At 40.0% G+C, this 10,367-nt stretch overlaps 1 protein-coding gene across 3 annotated transcripts in view; it reads left to right on the top strand.

Moving 5' to 3' along the window:
• Positions 1-2,577: 2,577 nt before the first annotated feature.
• The window catches only part of RPA2 (replication protein A2), a 15,293-nt gene continuing 7,503 nt past the window's right edge, over positions 2,578-10,367 (top strand). For 2 of the 3 annotated variants that reach the window (XM_019650068.1, XM_019650066.1), the window contains exons 1-4: positions 2,578-2,661; positions 3,138-3,244; positions 7,784-7,885; positions 8,014-8,127. In XM_019650068.1, the coding sequence (XP_019505613.1) occupies positions 2,583-2,661; positions 3,138-3,244; positions 7,784-7,885; positions 8,014-8,127 (402 nt within the window). In that variant the 5' untranslated portion in view covers positions 2,578-2,582. Of the gene's footprint in view, positions 2,869-3,137; positions 3,245-7,783; positions 7,886-8,013; positions 8,128-10,367 lie in introns of all 3 variants that reach the window. The other variant, XM_019650067.1, reaches the window with a different exon arrangement.

The raw sequence follows: 10,367 nt of genomic DNA, 5'->3' as shown, positions 1-10,367 counted from the left end.
ACTCGGCCGGCCCTCATTTTATTTTATTTACTTTTTTTTTTTTAAGATTTTTATTGGGGAATTGGGGGAGGGGAACAGCGTTGGGGAATCGGGGAAGGGAAACAGACAAGTAGCTGTCCTTTTGTTCTTCAGTCTAGTTGTGGAGGACGTCGTTTCACTGGCCCATGTTGGTATTATCATTGCGCTCTTCCCAGGTGAGGCAGTTGCTCACTGGCCATTTGTCACGTCCTGCGTGGCAAGGGCAAATGGGACACAGGAGGGGCGACGCAGATTGAATAAAGAAATAGAGACAGATGTAAGATTTAAGAGCGAGACCAAGGGACCCAGTCTCCAGATCAAGACTGAGCCCCGAATCGGGTCAACGCCAGGCTTTTATTAAGATTTTTCAAAGAAGTAAACTGCTGAAGTGTGAATCATTAACCGTGTATACGTAGGTGCCTTAAGGCTTGTTCCCATTACCTAATCCCATTGTACTCCAACAAATACTATGTCTTCATACATCACTACACAGCCACAGGACACTCTATTACATGTCCTCCCAGGGGAGACAACTGATATCATTCCATCAGGTCTCAGTTTTCCGAGACACTCTCTCGACTACAGGGTATGAGACTAATACAAAAAAAGTGGTCGTGGGATTGACTGTAAAACAACAGCCATTGGGCGGCCTCTCACGGCAGCTCACGGAAGCTCACGGAAGCTCACGCCTGCTGCTGGCCACTCACGGTAGCTCCCAGCAGCCCACTGCAGCCCCATTGCAGCCTATGAAGTGCTGGAGACTCAGGGCAGCCCAGCTCCAGGTTGAGCTGTTATTCACCATCTTAGCTGTAGAGGGCGCAGCATCACTGGCCCTCATATGGGATCCGAACCCGGGCCCTGCTGCTCAGGGCTGGCGTCCCAAGCCAACTCCTAACAAATGCACCACTCAGCTGGCCCTCATTTCATTTTATTTTTAAATGTATGATCTTCACAGCTGAGTCTATAACTGGTTGAACCCCAAATAAGGGCAATTGACCCAAGTGAACTCCCCTCTTAAATTTCCCAGAATAACCTTAATTTCAAACATTTTACCCTATATATCATAAATATAAATATGCTCTTGTCAGACTATGTGTTTCAATCACCTTAGGTTTAATATAATAATGTCATTTTGGTATGCCTCAGGCTTTATTCCTCAGTGATGATTTGGATGCTTACAGAATTTACAAAGTAACATCTGGTCCACAGGTATCTTTTCTTTGGCCAACATAGTGCTTTTTTTAATAGTTATTTGTTTTAAAACACTTATTTAAAAATATAGAAATATTTACATAAAAATTCAAATTTCTGATATCTGCTAAAACACGTAGATGATCTGGCAACACTGGTTCCATAGTCTTTATGTCAGTTGCCATTTACCATTATGCTTGTGTAGTTGTTTTCTTACTGGGGAGAAAAAAGTTTTTTAAAAAATTGTCCTCTATTATCCAACCCACTACATTTACAGTTTTCCTGCCTGACCCCAGTTGTCATTTGAGTTTGTCTAGGACGTTCAAGAAGGTATAGCAACTACACTGGTTGGTTGACAAAATCAGACTTCCTGGGCTTGAATACAGGCTGCCAAAACTAAGCCTCCCTGTACCTCAGTTTCCTCGTCTGTAAAATGAGGACAGTACAGTACCTTACCTACTTCACAGGATTGAGTTAATAAATATAAAATGCTTAAGACAATGTCTGAAGTTTTAATAAAAAATAAATAAAACGGTCCAGAAGCCCAGGGACCATGTCTACCTTATTTACCATTGGCCAGTACAGAGCTTAGAACAAAAGAGGCATCAATAAAAAAAATTTTTTTTAGCCGAGCCATCCTGCCACCTGTTGGCAGCTCAGCTCCGGCAGGGCATCGAACCGCTGTTGCTCAGAGCTTGCACTCTTGAGTGAGCTCTTAACCAACTGAGCCACTGGGCCGGCCCTATCAATAAATAATTTTAAACAAATAAGTGGGAGGAATATGTCTAACAACCTAGTACTATTTATAGCAAGAAACTGACAGACATGTTCTACTCTCTGTAGGAGGAACACAACCACATTATATGAAGAATAGTTGAAGCAATCGAGGATGCGGAGCAGGATTATCTTGGGTGAGGACAGGTGGGATGAGCGCAATTCTCAGTTTTTGAAAGGCCATCCTGGGGAAAAGAGTTTAGATTTCTCAGACCTTCACTGGGGAGAATCAGGAGCAGGGGCTGGCAGTACAAGAAGAGAACTTGACTTTTTATGGTAAAGAATAAGCAAACCCACGAGGTGCTGCGAAGCTAGTACTGTGAGTTACCCATGTGCGCAAATCCCGGGCGACCGCAGCGTGGAGACGTCCAAGCTGGAATTCTATAATGCTCTAGACTAAGGCGTCGTATGATTGGTGAAAATTTGGCGGGAAACCGCGAAACAAAGTGACGTAAGGTGTTGCTCATTGACGGGGGTGGAATTATATGGTCCTGAGATGCGGAAGTATTATTGGATTGGTTGTTTTTTTGAGATCCGCCCCATCAGCATCTCGAGGATCCTTGCTTCCGCTTCCGCAAAATGTTTTGCCCTTAGTCAACATGGCCGCGAAGGCTTCTGGCGCTACTGGGAGCCAAGTGCGTCTATTCAGGAATATGGCCGGCGAAGAGCGAAAAAAGCGTAAGATTCGCGAGCATTGATTGGCGGAAGCAAGAAGATTTCTGGACGCTGATTGGCTCCGTCATTCGCGGGAAAGAGTCTGTGGCGCCAGCGAAAAGTAGATATAACGCTGCGACCGCAATACGATTCTGAGGCGACTGGCGAACCCAGCCTACCGGAGCTTTCTGGGCCTCTCTCCTGAAGGAATCGCGACCGTGATGTGGAATAGTAATGAGTGGGACAGAGAATGAGAATCGCAAGAATTTAGCAGAGTGCGGGGTTGAGGGGGCGGGTCGGAGAAACTTGTGGCGGCGGGTGGGCGGAGAGTTGGGGGAGGTGCGGGAGCCAGAGGTGGGGGCGTTTGGGGGCCCGGAAAGGTGGGGTAGATTAGGGAGATGCTGAGACTGGAGGTGGGGGAGGTGAAGTCTGAGGGGACCTGTGAATTTTTGAGAAGCTTGGAAAACAGCCCAGATACTAATACTATTTTTTTTAACCAGGTGGATTTGAAAGCTATGGCAGCTCCACCTTTGGGGGAGCCGGCGGCTACACACAGTCCCCTGGGGGTTTTGGATCGCCGACACTTTCTCAGGTTGAGAAGAAATCGGTAGGTTGACAGAGTATTTTGTTTTATTTTATCTGTCCTAAACCTCGTAACGCATTCGTGTGAGAAAATTTATGAGGCGAAGGAAGGGTATTAAACATGAACTGATTCGATAATCAGTTCTTATCGAATCTTATAATTAAGTGCTGTAAGTTTGAAAAAGGGAATCTCCCCTAATTTTGCATCCACTGTTGTTTCCTTTGCTTTATTTTGAAATTTACCAAGATAGCTAATCAGTCTTGTAGAAAAACTGAACTTGTATTAATAACCTCATTTATGTTCTTTATGTTGTCAGTCGTTTTTTTAATTAAATGTAGTGAGGTGATTTAATGTGGTGGAAAGAGCATGGTCTTTGAAGTCAAGTATAGATCTATACTCTCTAACACTACTTGCAGGGTATCCTTTGGACAAATTTCTTAACTTTCTTGGAAGTCAGTTTTGCACCTACTAAATGAGATTGATAATACATGCCTTACAAAGTTGTTGTGAGACTTTATATATATATATATATATATATATATATATATATATATATATATATATATAGCGCCCGCCCCATAGTCGCCTTCAATAAATGGCCCCAGGTATTATTTAAAAGAACCTCAGCATTGGAGCCAGAATACATAGAATCCAGAATCAACGTTGCCTTTTAACTGGCAGTGCGAGTTTAGTGAACATGAACCCTTGGTTTTGGTGGCCCTTGGTTTTTTTCATCTGATAATGGTACTAGTCTTATATCACAGGGTGGTTCTGAGAATTGATAAATGAACTAATGTATAAGAAAGTGATCTGTAAAAAGCTGTCCAAGTGCTTATTTATTCTTTCAGAGAAGAGTTTGCAATTAACAACTGTTGATTTCATTCTTTAAATTCATGGTTAATTTGGCTTCTCTTTAGGTGTCATTCTGATGTGTTAAGTAAGATTCAATATTAGCAAGTTCTATGTTTTGTGTACAGGTTGATAAGCTTTTATCTAAACTGTTAATTCAGGGGTAGGTATAGATGGGAAAGAATCTATTGATAATTCTCATACATTCGAATATTGCTTTATATTTTTCATATAAATTATTTCTTATAATCCTATGAGGTGTTTATTGTTTACTCCATCGTACAACAGAGGCTCAGGGAGATTAACACGTTAAGCGCCAAACCTGTTTTGTCTTCCTTTCTGTTTAGCCACGATATCCGATTTCACCAATATGCTTTCTCTTCAGTCAGTTGTCTGTGGTTCGAGTTCCAGTACAGTTTAATAAATTTTTCTTTACCCGTAACAGTGGCAATGTCAGTAGAAGAAACGTGTGAAAGCGATTCAAGTGAAATTAGTTTTCCTAATAAAAGAATATAATTTTTTAAATTGTATATGACTGACATGGTCTGAACAGAAAGTATATGACTGACATGGCACTTAACGTGTTAAGAGACTCCCTGAGCTTACATAGTAAGTAACTGCAACCAGACAGTGCACATGTGATGCTGAGCAAATCCAAAATCTGGTAAGCAGCTGCTTCTCTCTGTTGTAGCTTTCTTTTTCCTGGAAGGACCATAGGAGACTACAGTCTTCTTTGAGGCTGTGAAGGTGAGAACAGAAGATAGATAATTCTCATCTTTTCTCCCTAAGCTTAACTATTTTTCTCCATTCCATTTGTTAGAATTTTTATCTCAGGACCCCTAGCTTGAGCTATGTATTAAGACAGCTTTTCAGGGCATGATGATGGCTGTAAGCTGGAGACGCAAACTCAGGTCTTTCTATGTTTAAAATCTAGTGCCTTTTCCACAGTAAAAGATAAACGCCCTATTTAAATGTTTCCTATTGACTGTAAACCTGTTATATTTGAACCATGTGAAATTTCTAATGTTTTACCTATAAAAATGGTGGTTTCATACAGTACTTCAGAGTAGCCTTGGTTCATAGTCAGCTACAAAATAATTTTTTAAAAATTAAATGTAACTTATACTGGCACACTCTCTGAATCTCTGGAACAAACCAGGAGCTCTTTCAGTCGGTTCCTGGCACATAATAGGTGCTCAATACAAAACTAACTGTAACTTGAGATGAATTTGAAGGTATTACTGACACTTCAGTGATTACCCATATGTAACTTTTTTACCTGAGTAATAATATTTGTTGAGCACCTATGTAGAGATTGGTATTATCACTTTTATGTATGTTATATGTTTCATTTACAACTTGAAAGGTAGATATCCTCATTTTACAGTGGAGGTGGTGCTGTGCCCTGGGCCATGGAGCTGGGATTTGAACACAGTTCTATAGCACTGTCTAGCTCCAAAGCCCATGTTCTCACTGTTAAGTGGTTCTTAGCTTTCTTATGCTGAAGATACAATAAAAATCTCAATTGTGATAGGTGAAAACAAAATACAGATTGTGAGAGCTAAATCTGGGACCTCAGCAAATTTTAAATCTATGAGTACCGTAAAGTAAAATTGAAAAATATAGTCAATTCTTTCACATCCTTATTAAAAGCAATTGCAGATATAAACAGTGAAGAACAATAGCTGATGTCATAATTGCTAACATTTATTGAGTGTATGTGATGTACCAGGTAGTATTCCAGGTACTTCACTATATATTTCATTTTTCATGATTTTATTATGCCAGTTTTATAGATGAAACCGAGGTACAGATGAGTTGAGAAACGTCACCAAAACGTGCTCCTGAGTGGTAGAGCCATAATCTTAACCCTCAAGCTTGGCTGCTGTCTTTTGTAGCATGTGTTCTGGTGGTTGGCTGGGCTTATTTTCTACCATCCTACCCATACTCACAATTCAAAATTATGCTTTAGCAAGGTGATATGTTGCTAGTATCATAAACCTCCAGGGCAAAGCTGTAACCACTAAATCCATAAAGGCCAAGAGTCTACTATGCTCGGTCTTGTAGGGAGAACAATTATTGGGTTATTTCCTGTTGCTTTCTGACGGGAAGAACTCTAATCTTTAATCCACCATGCTTTTCCTGTCTTGTCCATATTCCCTCTGTTAGCCTGTGGGAGTGCATATTTGCCTTCAGCCTGTGACGCTCATTCCTCAGCCACTTTTTTCACTGTCAAATTGTTTGTGCCTCAAGGTCCAGCCTAAATGCTCCCTCTTCCCAAAATCACCAATAAAGTTCTCTGATAGCCCAAATAGTGCTTTTCATTCTGTAGTGTATCAAGATCAAGTTTGTTATTTATATTTTTACCTCCCCTAGTTTAGGAGTTTGTTAAGGGCAAACTATACTCATTTTTTTTTTCTTTCTTTCTTTTTTTTTTTTAGCTGAGCCATCCTGCCACCTGTTGGCAGCTCAGCGGCAGCTCAGCTCGGGCCGTGAATCAAACTGGGGACCCTGTTGCTCAGCTCAAACTCTTGAGCGAGCTCTGAACCAACTGAGCCATTCAGCCGGCCCTGTACTCATTTTTATGTCATGCAAACAACCCCTAGCCAGTTGTAGGCAAAAATAAGAGTTTACACTGTTGTTTGACTGCTTCAGGGTGGGATTTGAGTGACCTCACCAGACACTTTTCTGCCCATCACATCCTGTCCTTTTCAAGATATCTAGCAAGTTGAGATTATTATGCTAAGCGAAATAAGTCAGAAAAAGTCGAGAACCATTGGACTTCACTGATATGTGGGATATAAAACAGAAAGTAATAAAGGAACAAGACAAATAAAACAAAAACTCATAGACACAGACAGTAGTTCAGTGGTTACCAGAGGGTAGGGGGGGAGAGTAAGTAGAAGAGGGTAAAGGAGGTCAAATATATGGTGATGGAAGGAGAACTGACTCTGGGTGGTGAACACACAATGTGATATATAGATGACGTATTACAGAATTGTACACTTGAAACCTATGTAATTTTACTAACCATTGTCACCCCAATAAATTTTAATTAAAAAAAAAAAGATGTCTAGTGTGGCCAAGCCCTTATCCCATTTTTTCCAGGACTTCCATCTGATTGTCAGAACATCCATCCTAAAGGAAGTTATACTTCTAACTTTCTATTACATTTTTTTATGAGATTTAGAGCGACTTCAAAGTTCTGTCTCCACTAGCCGTTACTCACATTCTTTCCAAATATCAGCTCATCTCATCTCATCAGTGACAAATAGCCAGTTTCAGCTTGCCTTCATCCTAAAGCTGGAGTTTCCTCTTAAAGATCTGTTCAGGAAGCAGGCCATTCCTTATGCTGTCCCCACTCCAGTCTATTCATTTTGGTGAATCTCTATTACAACACAAACTTACCCATTCATCAGGAGCTTTGGCGTCATACCTGGGTTTGAATTCTAAAGTGTGGCATTTGTTAGCTTTATGACCTTGGTTTCCATCTCTGAAGCAAGGATAATGAGGTTTGTTTTGTAGATCCAATGTTGCACATAGCAGGTGTTAAATGAATGGTAGTTACTATTTTCTTTTTTTTTTAAGGAGGGCGCAGCTCACAGTGGCCCATGCAGGGATCAAACTGGCAACCTTGGTGTTATCAGCACCACACTCTAACCAACTGCCCTGTAATTCCTATTTTCTTAATTGAATTTATGCATACTCTTTCAGAGAGCCCGAGCCCATCACATTGTACCCTGTACCATATCTCAGCTTCTTTCTGCCACTCTGACTGATGAAGTGTTCAGAATTGGAAATGTTGAGATTTCACAGGTATGTAAAATAATTTGTAGAAGAGTCACTCATACGAAGAATGAAATAAAAATTACTTCATTTAAAAATACATAAATGTGGCTTTGGTGTTTTAGAAGAAAACCAAACTTTTTTTTCTTCTGATCTAGGTCACTATTGTGGGGATAATCAGACATGCAGAGAAGGCTCCAACCAACATTGTTTACAAAATAGATGACATGACAGCTGCACCCATGGATGTTCGCCAGTGGGTTGACACAGATGTAAGCGGTGTGGGGTTTTAAATTTTGAATTAGGGTGGGGTTACTTTGGGACTTCCAGAGATGTTGGACTTCTTTAGTCTTTTTAAAAGTCCTTATAAAAATAATACATAAGCAAGACAGCAAAGGCAGTAACCTTAAAATGAAAGGTTAATACATTTGACTTCATAAAAATTTAAAACCTAACTTTCCAAAATACCATAAACAGTTAAAAAGCAAGTGACGGGAAGCACTAGAATGTAAACTCAGAACAAGGATTTTTATGTTGGCACACAGTATCCCCAGCATCTAGAACAGTGCCAGTTACATAGTGGGCCCTGAGTAAAAAATAAATGGGAAAATTTTTTGCAACGTATTACAAACATTTAAAAGTTTTAATTAGTGAAAAGCTCTTACAAAACATCAACAAAAAAAACCAAAAAGCAACTGCACCTTAGAAACATGGGCAAATAAGATACACAGATAATTCTTTTTTTTTTTTTTAAAGATTTTTATTGGGGAATTGTGGGATGGGAACAGTGATGGGGAATTGGGGGAAGGGGAACAGACAAGTTGCTGTCGCCTTGCTCCTCAGTCTAGTTGTGGAGGACGTTGCTTCACTGGCCCAAGTTGGCATCATCATTACGCTCTTCCCGGGCGAGGCAGATCAGTCCCCGGCTTCTGGACGGCCGCTCACTGTGGCTGATGGCCGCTCACGCTGGCTGCTGGCTACACACGGTAGCCCATGGCAACCCACTGCCACAGGGGCTGCAGCCTATGCTGTCGCTGGTGACCCACGTCAGCCCAGCTCCAGGTTGAGCTGTTGTTCAGCATCTTAGCTGTGGAGGGCAGTGTCACTGGCCCTCATATGTGGGATCCGAACCGGGGTCCTCTGGCATCCCAAGCCAGTTCTTAACCATCGCGCCACTCGGCCGGCCCGATAATTCTTAATAGATGAACTATAAATTGCAAAAATAGTAAAAGCAGGTTTGATAAACATTAAGATACCATTTTTAACTTATTAAATTGGCAAAGAAAAAATAGAATGGCAGTGCTACCTCTAATAAGAGCAGTAGTTAGCACAGTGCCTCTAGCACTTAGTAGGCATTTAATTTGTTGAATAATTTGTCTCTGTTTGGGGAAGTGGATATCATCCTTCTCTGATAGTATAAGTATAAATTGGTTTAACCTTTCTCAAAAATCAGCTAGTGATCAAAATCATCCATCATAAAAATGTTGATGTCTCACTCCACTGCTAGAGATTTACATTAAGGAAATAAATACATGTGCAATAATTCAGTTGTAAGAATGTTGATCATAGCATTGTTTGAAATAATGAAAAATTAAACTCAAAATACTGGCAATAAGGTGTTACTAATTAAACCATGGTATATTTATAGAATACTCTAAATGATGTAGAAATGTATATGTTGTTACAAAGAAGTGTTTGCCATAAATTGTTGAGAGGAAAAGAGTATGTTACAAGATAGTATGCATAGTATGACCCCATTTTTGCAAAGTAACATGTAAATGGAGAAAACAGACTGAAAGAAAATAAATTCTCTTTATCCTTTTTATTTTTTAATTGTGCAGAAGGCCTCTTGGGCTTTTTTATGTTTAAAATACATTATAGAAAAAAATAAAATACATTATAGAAAATTTGGATAATAAACACTTTGTATGCTATTTTCACTTCAAAAACCACAAGTTATTTATGAAGAAATAACTTAGTTATATATTCTTTGTTTTTTGCTTCTCAGAAAAATACAGGATAACTAGTTACTATTGGAATAAGATTCTGAACAAAACTGCTTGGTTCCAGGTATACAAAGAAGGAAAAAGACATAGTCCCCGTCATTCAGTGGGGAGGTAGATACTAAAGATGCCTGCATACTCGTAAAAAATGTACCACGCTTACTATAAAACATTTTTTAAAATCACCTGAAATCCCACATCCCAGAGATGACAACTGTTATAACACATTTTGATAAATACCTTTTCAAACATTTCTCTCTGCATATCTACACATATATTAGATAAATTTTTACAGTTATACTCATATATAAAGGGTGATGTGATACGCAGCTGCTCTATAATTTGCTCTTTTCATTCAAAACTGTTGTGGAACTGATTTCTTAATGTCAATAAATACATCATTTTGGGCCAGCCGAGTGGTGCATTGGTTAAGAGCTGGCTTGGGATGCCAGAGGGCCCCGGTTCGGATCCCACATATGAGGGCCAGTGACACTGCCCTCCACAGCTAA

The sequence above is a fragment of the Hipposideros armiger genome, unplaced genomic scaffold (genome assembly GCF_001890085.2).
Source record: "Hipposideros armiger isolate ML-2016 unplaced genomic scaffold, ASM189008v1 scaffold_138, whole genome shotgun sequence".
NCBI classification, from domain to species: Eukaryota; Metazoa; Chordata; class Mammalia; order Chiroptera; family Hipposideridae; genus Hipposideros; species Hipposideros armiger.
The sequence above is the reverse complement of the archived record's forward strand: the minus strand, read 5'-3'. Positions and strand labels throughout refer to the sequence as shown.